Source organism: Callorhinus ursinus, unplaced genomic scaffold (assembly GCF_003265705.2).
Source record: "Callorhinus ursinus isolate GAN/ISIS: 27379988/994484 unplaced genomic scaffold, GSC_fseal_2.0 scaffold17, whole genome shotgun sequence".
In the NCBI taxonomy this organism is placed as follows: Eukaryota; Metazoa; Chordata; class Mammalia; order Carnivora; family Otariidae; genus Callorhinus; species Callorhinus ursinus.
This window is the reverse complement of record NW_027397079.1, coordinates 37044500-37068685: the sequence shown is the minus strand read 5'-3', so window position 1 is coordinate 37068685 and position 24186 is coordinate 37044500. Positions and strand designations below refer to the sequence as shown.

The window sequence follows — 24186 nt, the reverse complement described above, 5'->3', positions numbered from 1 at the left end:
TTTAATTTAATTTAATTTAATTTAATTTAATTTAATTTAATTTAATTTTCCCCTTTGTCAAAAAGGGGAAAAATATTCCCTAAATGACAGAAGATGCTTCTGGAATCTATTTTATCTCTTTGTGGTTTAAAGAGTTGGTATTACAGTCTGTATTGGTTTCTTGTAATTAGGGTTGCCAAATAAAATACAAGATTTAAAATAGTATTTTAAATCTAAAGTTATCTACTGTTGATGAGAATAGAGTGAAACCCATATGTTCTTCCAAGTTGACAGATGTAAGATAGCATTTTAACACTAAGAAAAGCCATAATATGTTCATATCTCCCACAACTCATAAATAGAGAAAATGTTTCATATTCAAATATGTTGATTATCATGTTGTTTACAATGGTAAAATATTAAAAACAAGTACAGTATTTATCAATAGAGGATTGAATAAATAAAGTTCAGGAACTCAATGAAAAACTATAAAGTGATTTCAAATGATGACTAAAAGGATTGTGTAATAACTAAGAAATGCTTACAGTAAATTTCAGTGAAAGACACAGAACGTACATCTATATACACAGGCTGGAACAAGGGTGTTACATAAGTAAGAGATTAAAAATCCAACAATGACAGCAGTTGGCATGTTAAATCAGTGAATGATTGTTTTCCTTTTAATTTTTTTGTTACCCAAGCATCACAAAATCTAGTTATAATACTTTTAGAATGTTTTTTACATTAAATTGGATGTAAATTGTCATGTAGCCTAAGAAATACCAAAAAATTTTCAAACCTTTCGAACATCTCCATCACCTTGATTCCACACGTATGCCATGGTGATATACCCCAGGGCCAGATGGGCAAGGCGCTGCGACTTGTGATCTCTAAGGGCATCAATACTGTGATTTTTTAACTGAGAATAAAAGAGAGGTTGACTCAAATCAATACAGGTGACAGCACAGCTTCAAAGCCAAGGTAAAAATGTTAAGAAGCTATAATAGAGGAAGATGAATGTAATGCTTTTCCAAACCTGGTCAACTTTTTTACGTAGTTCATTTTTCTCAATCAGTTCAGGCAGATTTTTAGCGATGGAAACCCATTCATCATAAGGCGGAGGTAGCTCCTCCTTGAAAAAAAGAAATGGGACTTTTATTTAGTAGCAAAAATTTTTACAAAGCAGTTTTGCTTCTGACTGATAGTCTACTTTGCCTCTAGATCAGTTCTGTGCAATGCTGTCCTGTCACACACTTACCTGTCCAGTAACTACGGTCCCTGCATTACCACCTGCACACCCAGGGCTCGTGACCTTCTTTTCTTCTCCTCAAACACTCTTACCTGCTGCCTCTTTTTCACAGGTCACCTCAAAAGTTCCACTAAAATCATCCTGATTATTCCAGGCTACACTTACAACCCCAATTATGCATCCTATGCATTATACCTTTACATTGTTAAGTAATTTATTGTTATCTGCTATTTATTTTTTCCTGGCTAAATTTTAAGTTTTTTTGAATGGAAAAAAAATGAGATTTATTAGATGTCAGCAACAGACTAGGCATTTTGCTCAATAAATATTTAAACATTATAATGACCTAAAATGTTGATTGTTATCTCCATTTCATAAATAAGGAAAATAAAGCTCAGTTTATGAAGTTGTTTTGAATATATAGTTTGTTGTGAATGAACATTTGTTTCCACCTTTGAAAAAGCTCTTTCAAAATCTCACTACGTGATGGCAAGGATTTTATCATGCTTTTAATTTTATATTTCTTACAGAACCTGGGACAGTACTGGACATGTAGGAGATACTGTATATTTACATATTGATTGCTTGCTTTGGTACTATAGACTTATATTTCACCCAGTAAGTGCAAATAAAAGCCAAACAAAAGTGTCTCCTTGGATTTTATTATATTTATATTTTGATCTCAAGGGAAAACATGCAAACAAAAGACCTAGACAACATCCTGAAATGAGATTCAGATCTCTGAACAACTTGCCATATGCTCTTTCCCCATGCCTCCTTCATTAAGCTGTTTCCAGACATGTCCTTCAGGTCATCCATACTGAACTACGGAGACATAGCAAAAATAGAGAGATCAACTCACACCAACGTGGGTGAAGTTTTAAGCTACAAAATGAAGCTAATATTATAAGTAAGCTATAAGACAAAAATGTAACATAAAATTCAAACATTTTCACCTGCTGCATATAATCAGCCAGGCTTTGTCCGTTAGGGCAGATGTTTAACAATGAAAGATCCAAGCACTAGATAGTCACCTTTCTTGTTTCTCCGAATTTTTCTCCCTAACTACACAAATGCTATATCATCTAGTGTTTTTAGTAATACATATATCTTTTTTTTGTTGTGTGTTTTACTATGTAGCACAACTGAATTTTTGGTTGTTACTATTTTCCCCAAATAATGGAATTTTTGTTGTTGTTATATATCATGACTACCTATTTGACAGATGTAAAATTCAATCAGTAATATACTTCTAGTTCAGGGACGCCTGGGTGGCTCAGTCGGTTAAGCGTCTGCCTTCAGCTCAGGTCAGGATCCCAGGGTCTGGGATTGAGTCCCGCATCGGGCTCCCTGCTCAGCGAGGAGCCTGCTTTTCCCTCTGCCTGCCGCTACCCCTGCTTATGTCTCTTTCTCTCTCTCAAATAAGTAAGCAAATAAATAAATAAAATCTTTGGGCGCCTGGGTGGCTCAGTCGTTAAGCATCTGCCTTCGGCTTGGGTCATGATCCCCAGGTCCTGGGATCCAGCCCCACATCAGGCTTCCTGCTCTGCAGGAGAAGCCTGCTTCTCCCTCTCCCACTCCCCCTGCTTGTGTTCCTGCCCTCGCTATCTCTCTCTCTGTCAAATAAGTAAATAAAATCTTTAAAAAAAAATCTTTAAAAAATATATATATACTTCTGGTTTGGAGAGTGTTTAAATGGTATAATATGAATCAATGAAGAATAACACAGAGGGTCATTCAACTTCTGTTAGATTAGAGAATGTATTTTGTATCTATGTGGAACTGGAAGACACATTATTTTCCTTTGGAATAAAAAGCTGATAGATTATAAGAGGTGAAATGGATATTTTTGAGTTTATAATTTCCAGGAAAGATCTTCAGTGAAGAAATAAAAGTAGGCCCTAATTTATTTTTGTTTCAGGACATAATCTAACTTCCTAAGCATCTTAAGTAGCAACATTGTTTTTTAAGTAGTTCGGGAACGGTTTTGTTTTGCTTTGGTTTGAGGGTTTTGCTTTACCCCTTGGGATCTATTCTAGAGGTCTCTGTAACTATCATAATGTCTTAATTTTTAAGAGAACTTACTGTGGGGGAAAAATGATACGAGGTTTCACAGTTTCTGGAAAAGATTTTTGTTCTTGTACCACTGATAAGTATATTTTCAAAACCATCTTCTTCTGGCACTTTGGTGTGCTTGAATGGAGGAGTAACAAGTCTGAGTATTACTGATTTGCCAATATAAGGTAAACTAGGTACTTTTAGCAATAACATTAAATTAACTTAATAATTTGAAGAGAAGAATTAGATTGGGAGGAAGAATTTGCTTTAGATTTGCCTGTATTATATAAGGTATTTACAGAATGTTATCTCTAAGTACAGTTAAATTGGATCTCTACTAAAAATATATTTGCTGCATTTACAGATGCCCTCTAGGGGTGCCTGGGTGGCTCAGTCAGTTGAGTGTCCAGCCCTTGGTTTTGGCTTAGGTCATGATCTCAGCGTAGTGAGATCGAACCCTGCATCAGGCTCTGGGCTTAGTGGGGAGTCTGCTTGAGATTCTCTCTCCCTCTGCGCCTTCCTCGCTCATTGTCTCTTGCTTTCTAAGATAAAAGATGTCCTCTAGAATACAGACTTTGTTTGAGCTATAATAAATAGATATATACTTGTATATAGAATTGTCACAACATGTAACTGGTTCCTAGAAATCATATGGAATTTCATGAACCTTATTAAACCCAAAAGTGGGGTAGGGAAGAAGTAATGCCTTATGATATCTTCTTCTCTCTCTCTCTCTCTCTCTTTTTAAGATTTTATTTATTTGACAGAGAGATAGAGAAAGAGCACAGATAGGCAGAGTGGCAGGCAGAGGGAGAAGCAGGCTCCCCGCTGAGCAGGGAGCCCAATGCGAGGCTCGATCACAGAGCCCTGGGATCATGATCTGAGGCGAAGGCAGACACTTAACCGACTGAGCCACCCAGCGTCACAATATCTTCTTCTCTTAAGAGAAGCAGCATATTATAATAATTTTAAGGTCATGGACTCTGGAGCCAGACTAGTCAGGTTCACATTCCATCCCTGTCATTGTTAGCTGTGTGAGTTTGGGTAATTACCTAAATTCTGCCTGGCTTAAATTTCTCATCAGGAAAATTTAGGATAACTTTTAGGATGGTTGTGAAGATGGAGTAAGAATATTTGTAAATTGCTTAATAAATTGTTATATAAATATTTAATAATTGAAGTAGATAATAAGAGGGTTTTCATGGCATTCTTTGGAATACAACTTAGAAAAATGTAGTTTTAAAGGCAAACATTTACTCTACATGTCTTGCTATTTGTAGGCAAAGCTTGTAAAAAGAAAAAAAGGTAGCTTAGACTCACTTGACTCATGCTTAGTAACAACAAGCAGTATTAATACAACACACAGTTGCTTGATATACCATCTCAAAAACCTAATCAAAGCAGTAACATACACTTCATACAATTTAAGGTATATCAGCCAAGAAAGGGGGTTCCTTTGACTCATGGATCATTTATTACTTTGGTTTTTTTCAAAATGCCCTCCAAAAATACAGTTGTATTAAACCAAAATGCTTCTATAGTTTCCTTATCTCATCACTTTCCTTATCTGCATAAGGTAGCTAAAAAGTGCATTTAATACTAAATTTCTAGGCAAAATTTTAAGTATGAAATATTTATTTAAAACTCTGCCTCTAATTTTGGCACTGCCTTATCCATTTGTTTAGTAAAAATTACTGAACTACATTTGTTCAATAGAAGTAAACTTGTCCAGGTAAACAATGATAATAAAACATTTTTGCCCATATCTTAGTGCCCCATCTTACCAGTGGATTTGGCAGAGCGAAGCCCACCTCTTCATCTATATGGTATTTTTCAAAAATTTCCTGAGAACTTTCCATAAGAAGTCTATTATGTGCCATCCTTGCAGTTTCCTCCTTTGGTCCTCCTGAGTTTGATGGGGTTTCAGAGCATCTATTCATTATAAAGTTTGCCATAGCCAATGACCACAAACTTATCACGTAGGTGGTAAGAAATGACTTCCATTTTTGGAATAGTTTCATTTTCTTTCTTTGTAATTTGATAAACAATGAAACCATGAAAGCATCACTATTCATCATAAGAAGAAACTGAAAGCTTATGTTCCTATGAAATGTTTATCAGTGGGAATAGCATCTGTTTACTCCCATTGGGGAAGTCAGAAAGAAACTGAAATCACAAAAACAATGAAAATAGGTAACCAGAAAAAAACATGTTTTATGGGACCTTTTAAATCTTTGAATTAAGATAATGAATTTGACCTGGCTCAAGTCCTAAACTATCATTTAGTCAGCACTGTCATTGGCTTTCCTTAAAATCTCCAGGGTTCTATGAAATATCAGTGTGTTATTTCGGCAGCCATAAAATGCAACCTGTGGTACATTGAACTATTAGTCAATGACTCTGAACTAGAAAAAAAGTGGAAGCACATGAGGAATTAAGATTGTACCCCTCTACACCCCCATTTTCTTACCCAGTCTTTTATCTGTGCTCACAATGATAACAGTTCTGTCTTCTTATTATTCCTGAGTCCTTTTAAGGAAGACTTTTCTGCATCTCTACTATATTTGACTGCTAAGGACAGATGATGAGGCAACAGTCTTTCACATTTGGAGAATTTGTGATGTGTTACAAGTTTAAATAAAGGATTAAATACCTTGAAAATCTTTCTATTAAAATTGCATTTGGTAAAAGTTTTTGAGGGTGCATGCAGTTCTGTGGTCCCTTACAGGCATTGTTTGATCTTAATAAAGCTGAACCAAAGCAGAAACCAGGAGTTAGTGTTCAGTACATTATAAGAATGCTGTTCTGTCATCCAGCTTATCAGTACTTGAAATCACTTTTATTGGTGCATGATTTTGCATTCTAGAATAGTTATCACACTATTCTTTCCTATTACATCATGAGTTGTTTTTCGTTTTTAACATGTAGTTTTATAAGAATATGGTCTCTTTATGATAAAAGTAAGAGAAATTGAAACCAAAATTATACAGCAAAGAGAACACTTGGCTATGCATCTTCAAAATGAATGATTACTTATGCTGATATTTCTGAAACCAGGCCCAAGGCAAAAGAAACAAACAAAAAAAAGTATCATGTTGTGTTATCATATCTATATGAAAGCCAAAAATTCCAAAAAACTTTTAAGAATTAGAGAACGTGTTATTTCTATGGTTTTTCACTCTTTGTACCTGAATTTTTTCGTGGGTGAATCAAAACAGATACATGTAATGGAGTTTCAGATAATTCTGTCTTGGAAAAGTTTCTGAAGATTGATTTTTTTTTTTTTAAGAAGCATGGCTTGATAAAAAGTTCTTGACTCTGCTTATCCAACTACTTCATTAAATTTGTCCTACTTTTGCGGGGGTTGGGTGGCTCAGTTGGTTAAGCATCCAACTCTTTTTTTTTTTTAAGATTTTTATTTATTTAACAGAGATAGAGAGAGAGCACAAGCAAGCAGAGCAGCAGACAGAGGGAGAGGGAGAAGCAGGCTCTCCACCAAGCAGGGAGCCCGATGCAGGGCTTGATCCCAGGACTCTGGGATCATGACCTGAGCCGAAGGCAGCCGCTTAACCGACTGAGCCACCCAGGTGCCCCAAGCATCCAACTCTTGACTTTGGCTCAGGTCATGATCTCAGGGTCATGATCTCATGGTGGTGAGATTGAGCTCCACTTCAGGCCCTGCCCTCAGTCCTCTGCCCCTTCCCATTCTCGTGCATGTTCACACACCTTCTCTCTATAATAATCAATCAATCAATCAATCAATCTTTAAGAAATCCATCCTAACTTTGACTGCAGAAACAATAATATTTTAGTATCCTACTTTATTCTCTGCTTATTTATCTCTATCTACACACTTTTACCCTTTTCATATTTCTTTTTTTTGCTCGTTTCCACTGCATTTATTACTAATATAAAAAAATGTTAAAAAGAAAAAAAAGTCATTCTCAGGCCTCCAACGACTCTCATCCTTCCTTCTTGCCACACAACTCCTGACCCATTTCCTCAGGGCCAGTTCAAAACTGAAACTGTTCACTGCTGTTTTCACAGAAAACAACCAGTGCCAGGGATGTAGGGAAGAAGGTTAGATGCGGGCGACAGTACTGTCCAGGTTCCACCCAAAGGTAGGCCGGGTGGAGATTCACAGAATTCAGATGAAAGGGCTGGTGGTCTCACAATGACGTACTCTAACTAAAGTGGGCTGGAGAGGAAATAGCGTAGCCCGTCAGAGGCTTCAGAGGACATCTCATGGGCTTGTGTCAAACCCAGGAAAACCGACACCAGGAGAATGGGGAGACCAGGGAGGCAGTCCTGTGGAAAGTTTCACAATTCTCCCATGTTGAGAGGTGTGGAAAGTCTAGAGGGCACCAAGAGCCTCACTCATTTTGGCAGAAAAACTTACTCTACTGTTGGGAAGTCACAAAGATGCCATGGACACTCAGAAAGGCTACGTACGAGGGGATGCAGTTTCACAAAGCTCAGTGATCACAGACCAGAGTGGTGGGGATCATGCTACTGACGGAGAAACTACAAAATCCAAAAGCAGGGAGAGTGGCCTTTCAGGGAGTAACTCTGCACCAGTCATCCATACTTGACTCCCGCTGGTGAGTTTCACAGAGCAACTGGCAACTTTGGGGGTAGGGGCCGTCACATGAAAAAGACTTAAAACAAGCAGCTAGAAGAGGAGAATGCTAGGAAACTGCTCCAGGGCTCTCAGGAATTGAGGGCAGTACCGGGGGCTGGGTGGACAAATGCACAAGAAACAGCACCAAAGAGGTTTCCTGCTCAGCAGTCAGTTGGCGAGGGGGAAGAGGATCCAGGAGGCAGTTGAAGGGAGCAAAGATGGGGTCCTGAAGACGAGTCTCTGGAGGCTGGATCAGAAGAAAGCCCACACACTGGGTATCAATGATGAAACACAGCTCTGGACCCCAAATTGGGGTGTTGGGGGATGGGGGTGGGTGTCACTGACTGAGGGTGGTGGTGGAACAGCCTCACAGTAGCCATCACAGGGCCACAGGGAAATACATGGCCGCTAGGTCAGAGGGCTCCTTCCAGCCTCGATGGGAAGGCACAGTCTTACAGAGGAGGTCCATTGACGTTTGAATGGTAGAAGGCACAGAGGTCCTCATATCGACAGTGGCCCTTTTTGGCAAAGTGTTGGCAGACAGGGCGGTTGGATTTGTCTTCCACAACTTGGGGGCCATCCTTGGGTGGGCAGGTATTTTTGATAAGAGACCAACTTTTGAGCCTTCAAGGATTTCTCTGCTCTTTGTGAAAGCCTCCCCTGGAAGTACCCCCATGGTCTGGTCCACGCTTTTCATTGGCCATGGGGGAGGACCCAGAAGGCTGGGTGTTCCAATGGGACTCCCATCCTCCTCGTCTCCAGTCTCTTCCCGCTCTGGCAGCGGGGGCTGCTGCGGTGGCGGCGGCTGCTGCTGATTCTGCTTCTTTCAATTCGGCATCGTGGTTGCGGCAATGGCTGTAGCGGGATTTGGAGGGCTACCCTTTTCTTATTTCTGAAAATACATTCTCAACTGATCCTCAGTCCTCATTTATCTTGATTTTTCTTCAGTAATAACCATATCTCATTGAAAATCCCTTTCACGTGGTGTCAAAAAAACACTTTTTAAAATTTTTTTTAAACTCTGAGGTCAAAACTTGAGCAGAGATCAAGAGTCAGATGTTTAATGAACTGAACCCCCAGGCACCCCTTCAGAAAAACATCTTAATCTTACTATCATCTATAGAGTCTTTATCTTTCTTTAGCTTTTTACCTGTGGCCAGGTCATTGTGAAAGAAAGCTCCTGAAAGTCAAAACGCAGCATTTTGATCTATAGCCTCCCAGCTCTGACAGATATGAAGCAGTCTGCCTTATTTATATCACCTGTTTTGATGACTTGGTCATGTACTGCCTGACTTATCTCCACAGCTATAAACTACATTTCCAATTGCCTGGTGAACATTTCCATCTGGAAATCCTGTTATCTTGTTTCATAGGGCACAATACCAGAACTATTGTGAATAGACCTACAAAAGGACTTTTATTCAGGACCATGATAAACACAAATTTTTTCCCTGATAACATGTGATCATATATGATAATCCAAGTTTCCCTTTGCTATTATGTTATGCTAGTTTATGTAAAGAGCAGCTTTGTTTTAAATAAGATTTTTCAGTTAAAAAAGTAAAGTGATCAAGAGCATACAAGAAGAATGAAGAAATATTGAAATATCAATATCCACTGACATTCACCATTAATGTTTTGGTGATTATGTTTTCTATGTATTTTTGTTTACGTTAATAATATAAAAATTTTTCTGAGCACTTATTTGTGTCAGGAATTTTAAAATTTTGTTTATAATAACTAATGTAACACTTATTATAGTCTTATGAGGAAATCCTCATGATAGCCCTAAGAAGTTAAGGTAGTTCAGGATTTTCTATGTTTCTAGTTGCCTGAACAAAACAAAATTAAATACTCCCTTGAAAGAAGTACCCCTAAGTATTTTTGTCACCTTTATAGACATCTGACAGTTATTAACTAAATAATCAGGCACACTGTGTAATATCATGAAAGCAACAAACTATAGAATAGACCCACGGGGAATTAGATAAAAGAAAAAGGAAACAGACTTTAAAAGTAATTTGTTTAATATATTCAAAAAATAAAAGACAATGTTGGGAAATTTTGCAGAAAATGTGAAAACCAAATGAATATTCTGGAATTAGAATCATTGATAAGAGATTAATGAATTTGCAGCTATAGCTGAAGAAAATACAGATTAAATCCTGAAGAGGACAAAAAAAAAAAAGATGGAAAAGAGAGAGAGAAATAGAATACAACACACAGAGAGAGGGTAAAGTGAGGAAATCCAGCGTAGATGCAATCTGAGTCTCAAAGGATGAAAAGATAGAAAGTAGAGAGCAGCAATAAGGCTGAAAAAATTTTAAACATGGTGAAAGACTCTAAGTCACAAATAGACAAAACACTATTTAAAAGGGTTAAATGAAAAGAAACCTATAGAGACATAATAGTAAAACAAAAACAAAAAAAAGATAAAAGTCTTTAAAGCTTATTTTATTTTTCTTTCAAGATTTTATTTATTTATTTGAGAAGGAGAGCATGATCCTGGAGGCGGGGCAGAGAGAGAAGGAGAAGTAGACTCCCCACTGAGTAAGAAGCCAGATGTGGGGCTCCATCCCAGAACTCTGAGATCATGACCTGAGCTGAAGACAGATGCTTAACCAACTGAGCCACCCAGGCATCCAAAAAATCTTTAAATTTTAAAATTAGAAAAAATATAACAAGTTATCTTCAAAGGAGCTAAACAGCCTGGCAGATAAATTCTCAAAGAAACAATTGAGACCTGAAGACAATAGAATAATATCTTAAAAGTGCCGAGAAAAAAAATCAAATCATAATTATATATTCACAGAAAATAATACTCAAGAATATAAATAAAATAAAAATATTTTCAATTAACCAAACAAAAGATTAGAATCTCTTACCAGCTAGCCCACAATCAAGGAAAAATTAAGGTTTTCTGTTTGTGTGTTTATTTTTGCAGAGGAAAACTAATTTCAGAAATAACAACAAATGAAAAATAATAATTTAGGTAGATTGATTGAATTAGAAATATATATCAACAACAGCATAAATATAAGGAGGGATAGAAATGTCATTAAATTCCTTGTATTTTCTGGTAAGAACTAATTTATAAGGGTTTTGAAAACTTACATGCATTTGTTTTAATCTCCAGGGCTACTAACAACAGATAAATGATGTAACAATGAAAAGCAACAAGCCAATAGATGGGAAAAACTGATTAATAAATAAATCTTAATCAATACAACAGACAACAATAAAAAAAATAGATGCTTAGAGTGCCTGGGTGGCTCAGCCAGTAAAGCATCTGACTCTTGATTTCTGCTCAGATCATGATCTTAATGTCATGAGATCGAGCCCCACATTGGGCTCCACTCTCAATGCAGAGACTGCTTGGTATTCTTTCCCACCTTCTCTCCCTCCTCCTCTGAGCCTTCCCCTGCTCACTGACTATCTCTCTCTCTCTCAAAGAAAGAAAGAAAGAAAGAAAGAAAGAAAGAAAGAAAGAAAACAAACAAAACAAAATAAATAGTTTAACGGTGGATTTAAAATCATATATATCAGTAATTACATTATATGTAAGTGAACTAATGCTTCCAACTTAAAATTACAAAGATTATCAAACTGGACTTTTGAAAGCATCATATTTATATGCTGTTTGAAATATAAAAATCAGAAATATAATTGAATAAGCAAGTACAATAGCTAAGTCAAGTTGACATAAACTATCACAGAGATAAAAGGGGAATATTTTATAACAGAAAGTGTTTAATTTACCAGGAAGATATAATAATACTAAATTTTCTATACGTTAGACAACATAATCTCAAACCATGTAAGGCAAAAACTGATGGAGATGGAACACAAAAGATAGAGAGATAAACCCATAATTAGACTGCAAATTTTTGTTTTTATTTAAAATCTCACTAACAGAACAGCTAGTCAAAAATAATTAAATATATACGCAATTTTAAAAACAGGATTCATGCGGGGCACCTGGGTGGCTCAGGCGTTACGCGTCTGCCTTCAGCTCAGGTCATGATCCCAGGGTTCTGGGATCCAGCCCCACATCTGGCTCCATGCTCCGCGGGAAGCTTCTCCCTCTCCCACTTCCACTGCTTGTGTTCCCTCTCTCGCTGTGTCTCTCTCTGTCAAATAAATAAAATCTTTTAAAAAAATAAAATAAACAAAAACAGGATTAATGAACTTGATCTAATTAAGATGTATAGAATATCAAATTCATCAATTACAAAATACCTATTATTTTCAAGTACAATGGAATATTTACAAAAATTGACCATATACATATATGCAGGTGCATAATAAAGTCTCAAAAATTTCATAGAATTAAATCCTACGGAACATATTTTTAACCAATGTAAAATAAATAAATAACAAAAAGTTAACTGGAAAATCTCTGTATGTTTGAAAATGAAGACATAGTTTATATAATTCATAGGTCAAAAAAGAAACCCATCAAAATGGAAACTAGAAACTATTTTGACTTGAATAATGATAAAAAAAAATAAAATTTCTGGGATGCAGCTAAAAGCATATTGAGAGGGAAATGTATAATCTACAATGCATAAATTATTTAAAAAGAAAGACTATGCATCTATCTCATGATTTTGGAAAAATAATGTATTAATCTCAAAAAATGTAAAAAAATAATGTGAAAGGAATAAGTGAAGACATTAATAAAATAGAAAAATCTATACATATATTTGAAAAAAAATGTGACCCCTGATAAGAATAATAAAGAAAAAATAAAAGAGCAAATATCTCATGTCAGGAATGAAAAAAGGAACATCACTACAATGCTACAGTCAATTAAAACATATTAATATTTAAGTGAGACTATGAGCCACTTTGTTGTTGTTGCAAATTTCAACTAAAAAGAAGCGCAAATTAATAGAATAAATATATTTTTTCTTATGAAATTTTTGAAAGAATGCCATGTAAATCAAACAGTCATCAATATTTTATTTACTTTTTTCTAAACAATTTACAATTGCTAACCCATATCATCCTTGCAATCATCCTAAAAGGTATGTATGCTATTATTCTTATTTTTCTAATGAGAAATATAAGAAATGCAGGATCTAAGTAATTGTCCAAGTTCACAAAGTAAGTGTAGAAAGACAAGATTTGAGTTTAAGCAGTCTGGCTCCAGAGTTCATGATTTTAAAACCATTACGGTATGGAGCCTCTCTTGAGTTTACAAAGCATTGGTTTTGTTTGATTGTTTTTTTTTTTTTTTTGTTTTCTTTCACTCTTGGGTTTCACAAGTTACATGAGTTTCCGGAAGAGAATTTCTACAAACTAGTTACATGTTGTGACAATTCTGTGAAATTTATGCTAGTATATCTCTGTTTGTTTATAGCTCAAACACCCCACACTCAAGAGAGAACTTTTAAATGCAGCAAATACATTTTTATTCAGAGATCCCAACTTAACTGTACTTAGAAATCTCCACATATTAAATAATAAAAGGAAAAATGAAAAGCAATATGTAATAAGAATAAAACAGGGAAAGGAGAAAAGGAACCAAGCCCAGATGTTTGGTATAGAAAAGGTAATAATTAATGTCCATAATAAATAGCATAACTTATACAGCTACATAAAAAATTAGTGAATTACTTTGAGCTTCAACCAAAATTCTGAGACAATAGGAAATTATCATTTAATATCCTTTTAAATAAATTCATAAAAACGTATGTGGAAGTATCTCTCTGAGTTCATTACCTGATTCTAATGCCAAGGGGAATGCCAGGTTGCCAACCCAACCTTCTAAATATTTTACCAAGTAGATCCTGTAATATTTTACATAGGGGCCAAGAATATGAAGTATTGTGAGAAGCAAATATACAAAGACAGGGTTCAGGAACATGTTCTTGGGGAAATCTCTTTTTATTTATCATTGTATCTTTCACTTAATATTTGGTTGTTTTTTGTTTGTTTTCTTTTTTACATTTTAAATATTTTATCATGAAATGTTGGTAAAGACAAGTGAACATATGAAGACTACATTTAAGTAATAAAGGATAATACTAAAAGAAACCTATAGAAATAGAACATCACCAAATACCCAAACTGGATGCTTTCTCAATCACATTCCCCAAGAACCCCATTCCTATTTCAGAGAAACAGTGTCCTGAATGCATGTGTGTTGTTTTTTTTCTATTAAATTTTTTAGAGTGTAGTTGACACACATGTTACATTAGTTTCAGATGACAACATAGTGATTCAACAAGTTTATACGTTATGTTATGCTCTCGCCACAAGCGTAGCTACCATCTGTCTGTTACATTGACTGTATTCCTTATGATGTGCCTTTTATTCCCGTGACTTATTCATTGCATAGCTGGAAGCCTGTATCTCCCCCTCCCTTTCACCCATTTTGCCCATTCCCCTCACCTGCTCCCCTCTAGCCACTACCATTTTGTTCCCTGTGTTTTCATGTTTAATTCTGCTTTTTGTTTTTTATCCATTGTTTTCAGATTCCACACCTGAGTGAAGTCATAGTATTTGTCTTTCTCAAGTCTGACTTATTACACTTAGCATAACAGCCTCTAGGTCCATCCATGTTGTCATAAATGGCATGATCACATCCTTTTCTATGGCTACATGATATTCCTGTGTGTGTGTGTGTGTGTGTGTGTGCGTGTGTACCACATCTTCCTTATCACAATTCCAGATTTCAAGATATGCCACAAAGCTATAGTAATCAAAATAGTATGGCACTGGCACAAAAATAGACACCTAGATCAATGGAACAGAGTAGAGAGCCCAGAAATAAACCCATAGTTATTATGGTCAATTAATCCATGACAAAGGAAGAAAGAATATACAATGGGGAAAAGACAGTCTCTTCAATAAAGATGCTGCAAAAACCAGACAGCTACATGTAAAGAATAAAACTGGACCACTTTCTAACACCATATGCAAAAATAAACTCAAAATGGATTAAAGATATTAATGTGAGATCTGACACCATAAAATCCTAGCAGAGAGCACAGGCATTAATTTCTCTGACATTGGCCCTAGTAACACTTTTCTAGATATGTCTTCTAAGGCAAGGGAAACAGAAGCAAAAATAAACTTTTGAGACTACATCAAAATAAAAAGCTCTGCACCGTGAGAGAAAGCATCAACAAAACAAAAGGGCAACCTTCTCAATGGGAGATGATATTTGCAAATGATATATCTGAGAAGGTCTAAATATCTAAAATATATAAAGAACTGAACACCCAAAAAAGCAAACAATATGATTAATAAAATGGGCAGAGGACCTGAATAGATATGAATGCATTTTTAATCATTACTTTAATTTTTTTTAGTTTTACAAAGTTTGCATGTAATCTTAAACCATATGTTGTTTACTATTACTTGTTTTTGAAAAGTTTGAAAATGATATTCTATTGCATGTTTCACAATTTCCTTTTTTTCAATGATCAGTATCTTTGCAACATTGATCCATATTGATATGTTTAAATTTCACTGCTTTATTGTATTCAATCTATAAATATATTACACTTTATTCATTTTCTTGTTTCTGTACATAAAAGCTATTTCTAGGTTGTTGTTTCTTTTTAATTATTTGTTTTCTTGTTTTTGCTATGAAGAACGTATTATAAAAATCTTCTGGTGAATCTATAAGAGTTTCTCTAAAGCAGAATTTTTCAACCTTTGTCTCATTCACATTTGGACCGAGTCTCCCTTGGTTTGATGTGGGGCTGTCATATGCACTTCAGGATGTCAAGCAGCATCCCTGGCCTCTACACACTTGATACCAGTAGTGCCTCTTTGTCCAATTCCAACAGCCAGAAGTGTCTCCCAACATTACCTGATGTCCCCTTAGGGAAGAAGTTGCACCTGATTGAGAATGACTAAAGTTATACAGGTAGAAGAGGAGAACTATTGAATATAAAGATGAAAATGTGCCACTTTTTGCAAGATACAACTGCCAAAACATTTTTCAACCAATAGTGTGTAAGAATGTCTCATCATATTTTTGTTGGGATATTCTTCAACCTCATAAAATATTTGTTAGTGTTTGTAATTTTAACTGACTAATGTAAAATGCTATTTCATTGTGTGTATGTCCTTTTTGAACTTATGTTTCATTTTTTAGAGCAGTTAGGTTTAACAAACAATTGATCAGAAAATGCAGAGTTCCCCCTCTCCCCAATTCTACTCTGATTCCACACTGTTTCCCTATTATTTATATCTTGTATTGGTCAGGTTTTGTTACAGTTGATTAGGGTTTATTCTTTCTGTTGTTCATGCATGGGTTTCAATAAATATATAATCAAAAGTGTCCATCATTACAGTATCATATAGAACAACTTCACTTACTAGAAATTCCCATGCCTCATCAATTCTGCCCCCCGCAACTTCTGTCAACCACTAGTCTTTCTATTGTCTTCATACTTTTGCCTTTTCCAGAATGTCACATACTTGGAATCATATAATATTAGCCTTCTCAGAGTTTTTTTTTCCTTTTTTTAACTTTGCAATTTATTATTACTTAGTGAGATTAACCATCTATTCAGATGTTTAAGGCAAGCAGTATTTTCTACTCTGTGAAATAATTGTGTCTTTTGGCTAATTTTGATAGGAGATGTTTATAGTTACTCACTGATCTGTAGTTCTTAATATTTTGTATGCTAATTCTTGTACAATTATGTGTTGTAGATAAGTACTTCTCAAGTTATTTATGGTAAAGAACTAAATATCCTTTTTATTTTCAATCCTATAAAACTACTACTTTTGAAAAATACAATACAAAGTATTTACTAGAAAAATAAAAGTAGATAAAATATAAAATATCACATTTTTATTAGAGCCACAAACGTACATTTAATTTCCAATACGTCTATTTATTTTTAAGTATATGATTTAGAAAAAATATTATAAAAACTATACACATATATGTGTGTGAATAAGTGATTAATGCATACAGAGAAGTATCATTATACTTACAACTTTTTGTTATTACATAATTGGAAATAAACAAAGTTAGGAATGAAATAGCAGTTATTCACATTAAAAGTTTATAAGAACACTTGAATGCTATTTCTTCAGTATTTAATTTCATATGGAAACAGGACTTAATAGGTATATAATTCATACACAGGAAAGTACATAAATTTTAAGGTAGGGATTTGTGTTGTAAATGGAAGAGTAACTCCCCCTTGTGGGTTCTTTAAGGATCATTCCAGTGCGGCTGTGAAATTACACTCTGAAAGGCATATAAAATTAAAGGATTTATTATACTCACAGGTTCTGAAAAGGGAGGCAAAATAGCCTCAGATATTGACACACAGTCACCAAAAGCCCAAAGTTTGATCATAATAGGCAAGGAAGAAGAAGAGGAATGACCTATGGGCAATGGGAAAATACCTTTATTGTCATGAGTGAGGTAGTTTGTAGTACCTTGGAAGCATTCACATTGGATAATTTGAATGTAACTGGATCAATGTGGAAAAGAGGAAAGGATAATATAGGGAAGTCATCATGATATTTATTGCTTCAACACACATATTGAGATTGGATACCCAGAATAGAAAATAGCTAAATAAAAGTTCAAAACAAACAAGGGCAGGTGCTGACACTCAAGGAGCCATTGATAGAATAAATAACAGCCTTACTTTATAAGATTAATGAGATTTGCCATCACAGAGATTAGGATAGAGAAAATTTACATCATTTAGAATGTTCCCTTTGCCTCTTTTCAACCCCCTCTCACCCAGAGTCAGCCACTATTTTTATTTTTATCACCGTAGATTAATTGTGTCTGGTCTTAAAGTTAATACAAATGGAATCATACAATATGCATATTTAGGGATCTGGCTTCTTTCACATAGCATAGTGTTTTGGGGATTCATCCATGTTGCATTATTAATAATTTGTTCTTCTTATTGTTCAATAATTTTTCATTATATAAATATACCAATTTTGTTGTTTAACCATTCTCCTTAACCATTAATAAGCATTTAATTTGTTTCCAGCTTTTGACAGGTATGAGTAAAGCTTCCGTGAACATTGGTCCATGTCTTTGTGTGGATATTTGAATTCATTTTTCTGAGGTATTTTGCTAAGAGTGGAATTGTTATGTAATAACTTAGAAAATGCTACATAGTTTTCCAAGGTGGCTTTCCATTTTACATTTTCATCAGCATTATGAAATTTGTAGTTGCTTCACATTCTCACCAACATTTTTCTTGCCATTTTAGTAGATGTAAGTGGTATCACACTGTGAATTCAATTTGCATTTTCTTTATGATAATAATTGCTATTCAGATATCTTTTCTGATGTGCTGATTTGAGACTTGGTAAACTTTTGTAAAAATTTGATATAATTTTTATTATTGACTTGTAGGAGTTGTTGATTCATTCTGGATACAAACACTGTTTCAGGTACATGTAGTATTCTTCAATCTCTGGCTTGTTTTTTTACTTTCTTAATGGTGTATTTGATGAAGGATTTTTTATTTTAAAGATCAATATATCAGCTTTTTTCATGTTTGGGACATTTCAGTGTTATATCTATGAAAATTTTGCCTACACCAAGTTCATGAAGACTAGCTTGTTTTCTGCTAGAAAATTTTATAGTTTTTGCATTTTGTTTTATGATTCACATTCAATTAATTTTTATATTGTTGAATAAAAATCTTTTCTTTCTTTTTAATTTTTTTGTATATGAATATTCAGTTGTTCCAATACCATTCATTGAAATAACTATTTTTTAACGGATTTTTTGGCTATTCCAGATCCTCTGCATTTTATTTTTCAAAAGTACAATCAAAAGCCTCCTTGGTTATTGATTGTCATTGCATTGAATCTTTAGATCAATTTGAAGGGAATTTATATCTTATTTTGAGACTCATAATTTATGAATATAAGTACAACTCCATCAATTTAGTTATCTGTTCAAGTTGTATAAAAAAGATTTGATTAGCATTTACTGTGGAAGTCTTGGAAATTGTTTCTGGATATGTTTTTATACACAGTAATCTCCTTTAAATTCATTTTCTAATAGTTTTTTTTTCTTTCTGGTGTATAAGTACAATTGATTTTTGCATGTTTTCCCTTGACCTTTTCAGATTCACTTAATTGTTCTAATAAGTGGTTTGTATACTCTTTTAGATTTTCTGCATATACAATTATGTCATATGCAAATAAAGACTTTGATTTCCTGCTTTGATCTATTTATCTGTCTAATTTAGTGCATTAATTAGTTCCTCTATGACAATGAATGGGGCCCATGTCCTTGCCTTGTTTTGGACCTAGAGAAAAGCATTCAATATTTGAATATCAGAGTATATATATTGTATGAATACTATCTGCTTATTGAAGAAGTTTTTTCTTTCATGAGTGGAATGAATATTTTTTAATTGGTTTTAAACCTTATTGAACACATTTTGAAATCCATGAAGATTATATAGTTTTTCTACTTAATACTTTTAATTACGAATGTTATAGCTATCTTTCATCCCTAGGCTAAGTCTCTCTTGGTCATAATATGTATTTAAAAATTTTTCCCCTTTCTTTCTTTTTTAAATTTTAATTCCATTGTAGTTAACATACAGTGTTATTTTAGTTCAGGTATACATTATAGTGATTCAGCAATTCCATATATCACTCAGTGCTCATCAAGATAACTGTACTCTCATAACATATTTATTCTTGTTATATATTGCTAGATTTCATCTGCTAATACTTTGTTAATTACTTAAAATTTTATGTTCTGGAATTTTCTTTCTATTTTTTTAGTTTTCTTTCTTTCTTTTAGTGTCCTTGCCAGATTTTGATATCAAGATTACACAGGTTTTAAAAAATAAGCATAGAAGTATTTCCTTTTTTATATTCTCTGAATGGATTTGGGTAAGATTGATATTATTTTGATTTAAATTTTTCATAGAATATACTAATGAAACAATGTGGGCTTAAGGGTTTATTTTATGGAGAAATTTCAAATTATGGTTTTAATTTATTTAACAAATATATGACTATTCCAATTTTTCATATGTTGTTAGGTCAGTTTTGGAAGGTTCTGTTTTTCTCAAAGTTACTGTATCTGAATCAGCAAGAGATAGAAAAGGAAACCCTGGAAGCTCCTTACTCTCACAAACATGCTGATTCAACAACATGGACCAATTCCTTTTGTTAGAAATCCACAAACCTGTTGAAAGGCTCTGAGATGGGGGGCGGGGCTGGAAAGCCAAAATGAAGACAATAAAAAAAAATTCATGACACCTTCACCATAATCTTCCCCCTACTCAGTGCCATATGTCCAAAGTTCAGACTATTTAGGGGGCTGCCTGAGGGGCTGGTTATTGTATTGACTGAGTATGAGCATTCATAGGAAAGGGCCCCAGGGTGGGGAACACTTGAGAACATAATCAGCAGTTTGTATTAGCATGCTCTACTAGCCAAAGTGCTTCCTGGTTCAGCACAGAGCAAGTGAGAACACCCAAATCCTTCCTTCTCCCTAGGAAAGGAAAGAGTTGAAGCATGCAAGAAAGAAAGAGAAAAATAAAACATATATCTAACATTCAGACTTTTCAGGGAGGTCCCCAAGAGACTGGTTTCTGTCTTGCCTGTCTTAGTACTGACAGGATTTAGTATACTCTAGATGCCTGGAGACCACTGAGAACAACAGAAAAGAACTCGTGGAATGTTGCTTCTCCAGAGGACTTGCAGGATGGCAAACAGACACGAGAGGGAGCAAGATATCATAAACTGAAAAAATAAACCAGCAAATTACAAATTTACACAGACAAGTTTAGAAAAAAGACACATCCACCAAAAAGTTTTGAGAGGTCCACCAGAATCACTAGCCAGGCTAATTCCACCAGAATTCACTAATCCCATATATGAATCCAGTTCATAGAAACTGAGAAAAGGGCTGTTTTTTTTTCAAATATGCAGGTACCAACACTGTTGAGGATATTTTAAAAACAAACAAACAGGGAAACAAAGCTCAGATAAAGAAACAAAATAAGTTTGTATAAACCAACATCAAAGAAAAGAGGGTTTCATTACCTAACAAAGAATTCAAAATTATGATCATAAAGATCATCTCTGAGTTCTGAAAAACAATTTATGAATAAATTAGAAATTTTCAAATAGAAAAAAATACAGAGATTTTGGAGCTGAAAAATAAAATAGCCAAACTGAAAAATTAATTAGAAAGGTGTAATAACAGACTATCAACTAGAAGAGAGAGTCAACAAACTCAAAGACAGGGAAGACATTTAGAATTATCCTATCAGAGAAGCAAAAACAAAAAGGAATGAAAAAGAGTGAAGAAAGCTTAAGGGACTTATGAGACTTCATGAAATAGATCAATATATGCATTATAGGAGTCCCAAACGGAAAGGAGAGAAAGGAGAAAAAAGCTTACTGAGACAAATAATGGCCAGTGCCTTTTCTCAAGACGATTATGAGTTGTTTTCTTTCATTTGCTAATGTGTTGTATCACATCAGTTAATTTGAATGCATTGAAACATCTTTGCCTCTAAGGAATAAATCCCATTTGGACATGGTGTATAATCCTTTTAATGTACTAATGAATTCAATTTGCCCCCATTTATTAAGAATTTTTGCATCTATATTCATCAAGGATATTTGCCTGTAGTTTTCTTTTCTTGTGTTGTCTTTTTCTGGCTTTGGTATCAAGGTGATACTTGCTTTATAAAATGAGTTTGGAATTGTTTTCATCTATTTTTGTAATAGTAAAAAGAGTTGGTATCAATTCTTTTTTAAATGTTTGGTAGAATTCATCAATGAAACTATCTGTTCCTGGGCTTTTCATTGTTAGGAGACTTTTAATTATTGATCCAATCTCCTTATTTGTTATTAGTCTGTTCAGGTTTTCTATTTCTTTTTGATTCAGTTTAGCTTTTGATAAAGTTCAACATCTATTCATGATTAGAACTTTCAACAAGCTAAGTACAGAAAGAGCTTACCTTAACACAATAAAGACTGTATATGAAAAATCCCACAGATAGTATAATCAGTGGGAGAAAATCTAAAAGCTTTATCTCTAAGATATAGTACAAGGCAAGAGTGCCCACTATCAGTACTTCTATTCAATATAGTATAGGAAGACCTAGCAAGAGCAATTAGATTAAAAAGAAAGAAGGAAAGAAAGAGAGAGAAAAAGAAAGAAAAAAGAAAGAAAGAAAGGAAAGTCATTCAAATTGAGTAAAATTAACTCTGCAGATGATGAGATGATCACATATGTGGAAAACCTTAGAAAATCAAAAGAAAATTGTTAGAACTAATAAATAAACTCAGCAAATCTGTAGCATACAGAAACTGGTTGCATTTCTATATACAATGAACTATCTGAAAAGGAAAAGAAGAAAACAATACCATTTACAATACTGGCAAAAAAAATATTTAAAGTTAAGAATAAATTACCAAAGAGATAAAAAAAAAAACCCAAACCAAAAAACAAAAATTTTGTACACTGAAAATTACAAAACATTGATGAAGGAAACTGCAAAAGATACAAATACAGAGGCAAAAATCCTCAGCAAAATATAAGCTTATCAAATTCAAGAGCACATTAAAAATCTCATAAACTATGATGAAGTCGGATTTATTCCTGGGATGCAAGGATGGTTCAATACATGAAGTAAACCAATATGATAAACCACATTAAGAGAATAAAGGACAAAAATCAATTGATGCAGAAAAAGCGTTTAACAAAATTCAACACCTTTTTCATTATGAAAAGACTCAACAAATTAGGAATAGAAGAAAATTACCTCATTATAATAAAAGATATACATGAAATGACCACAGGAGACATCCCAGTAAGTGGTATAAAACTGAAAGTTTTTCTTCTATGATCAATAACAAGGCAAAATATGCACTCTTGGCACTTCTATTCAATAATGTACTAGGAGACCGAGCCAGAGCAATTAGTTAAGAAAAAGATAAAAGGCATCCAAATAGGATATGAAGAAGTAAAATTATTTTTGTTCACATATGATGTGATCTTATATGTAGAATACCCTACAGATTCCACAAAAAAGATCTGTTAAAAATAATAAACGAATTCACCAAAGTTACAGGATGCAAAATCACCATACAAAAATCAGTTGTGGGGCGCCTGGGTGGCTCAGTCATTAAGCGTCTGCCTTTGGCTCAGGTCACGATCCCAGGGTCCTGGGATCGAGCCCCACATCAGGCTCCCTGCTCAGCGGGAAGCCTGCTTCTCCCTCTCTCACTCCCTCTGCTTGTGTTCCCTCTCTCACTGTGTCTCAGTCAAATAAATAAATAAAATCTTAAAAAAAAATCAGTTGCATTTCTATGCACTCATGGAAAACAATCTAAAAATGGAAATTAAGAAAACAATTCTATTTATAACACACCAAAGGGAATAAAATACATACAAATAAATTTAACCAAGGAGTTTAAAGTCTTATACATTTAAAAATGTAAACATCCCTGAAAACAATTTTTAAAAGTCACAAGTAAATGAAAAGATATCCCATGTTCATGGATTGGAAAATTTAGTACTGCTAAGTACTGCTAAGTTGTCTGCACTATCCAAAAGCAATCTACAGATTCAATGCAATTCCCATGAAAATTTCAATAGCACTTTTTAGAGAAACAGAAAAAAATCCTAACATTCATATGAAACCACAAAGGACCCCAAATCCCCAAAACAATATTAAGAAAGCAGAATAATTCTGGAGGTTTGACATTTCCTGATTTCAAAACATATTACAAAGCTACAGTAATAAAACAGTATGGTCCTGGAATAAAGACAGACAGGTAGACAAATAGAGGGAAATTGATAGCCCAGAAAGAAACACAAAAAAATTGGCCAACTCATGGATGCTGAGAATACACAATCAGTAAAGGAAAGCCTCTTCAACAAGTGGTATATTAATATTTTATTTATTTATTTTGAGAGAGAGAGATAGCATGAGCAGAGGGAGAGGGAGAAGCAGACTCCCTGCTGAGCTGGGAGCCCGATGCGGGGCTCGATCTCAGGAGCCTGGGATCACGACCTGAGCTGAAGGCAGACACTTAACCGACTGAGCCACCCAGGCACCCAAGAAGTGCTATTTTAAAAACTAGACATCCACATGCAAAATAATGAAATTGTATGCTTATCTTACATTTTCTTTATCTATTCATCCAACAATGAATGGATAGAAAATATTTCTATTGAATGTTTTCAATAGAAAACATTTAGGTTGTTTTCACCTCTTAGTTATTGTTACTAATGCTGCAAAGAAAATTGGAGTGCAATATCTATTTGAGAACT

At 34.4% G+C, this 24186-nt stretch overlaps 1 protein-coding gene and 1 pseudogene across 1 annotated transcript in view; both read right to left on the bottom strand.

Moving 5' to 3' along the window:
* Positions 1-5254, bottom strand: part of IDO1 (indoleamine 2,3-dioxygenase 1) — a 14825-nt gene extending 9571 nt beyond the window's left edge. Inside the window, exons 1-3 of the mRNA XM_025886295.2 lie at positions 5071-5254; positions 1016-1111; positions 779-898 (exon numbers count right to left, since the gene is read on the bottom strand). Of these exons, the coding sequence (XP_025742080.2) occupies positions 779-898; positions 1016-1111; positions 5071-5241 (387 nt within the window). The 5' untranslated portion in view covers positions 5242-5254. The remainder of the gene's footprint in view (positions 1-778; positions 899-1015; positions 1112-5070) is intronic.
* A 2995-nt stretch (positions 5255-8249) lies between these two features.
* LOC112834829 (proline-rich protein 3 pseudogene) lies at positions 8250-8745 on the bottom strand (annotated as a pseudogene).
* Between the last annotated feature and the right edge of the window lie 15441 nt (positions 8746-24186).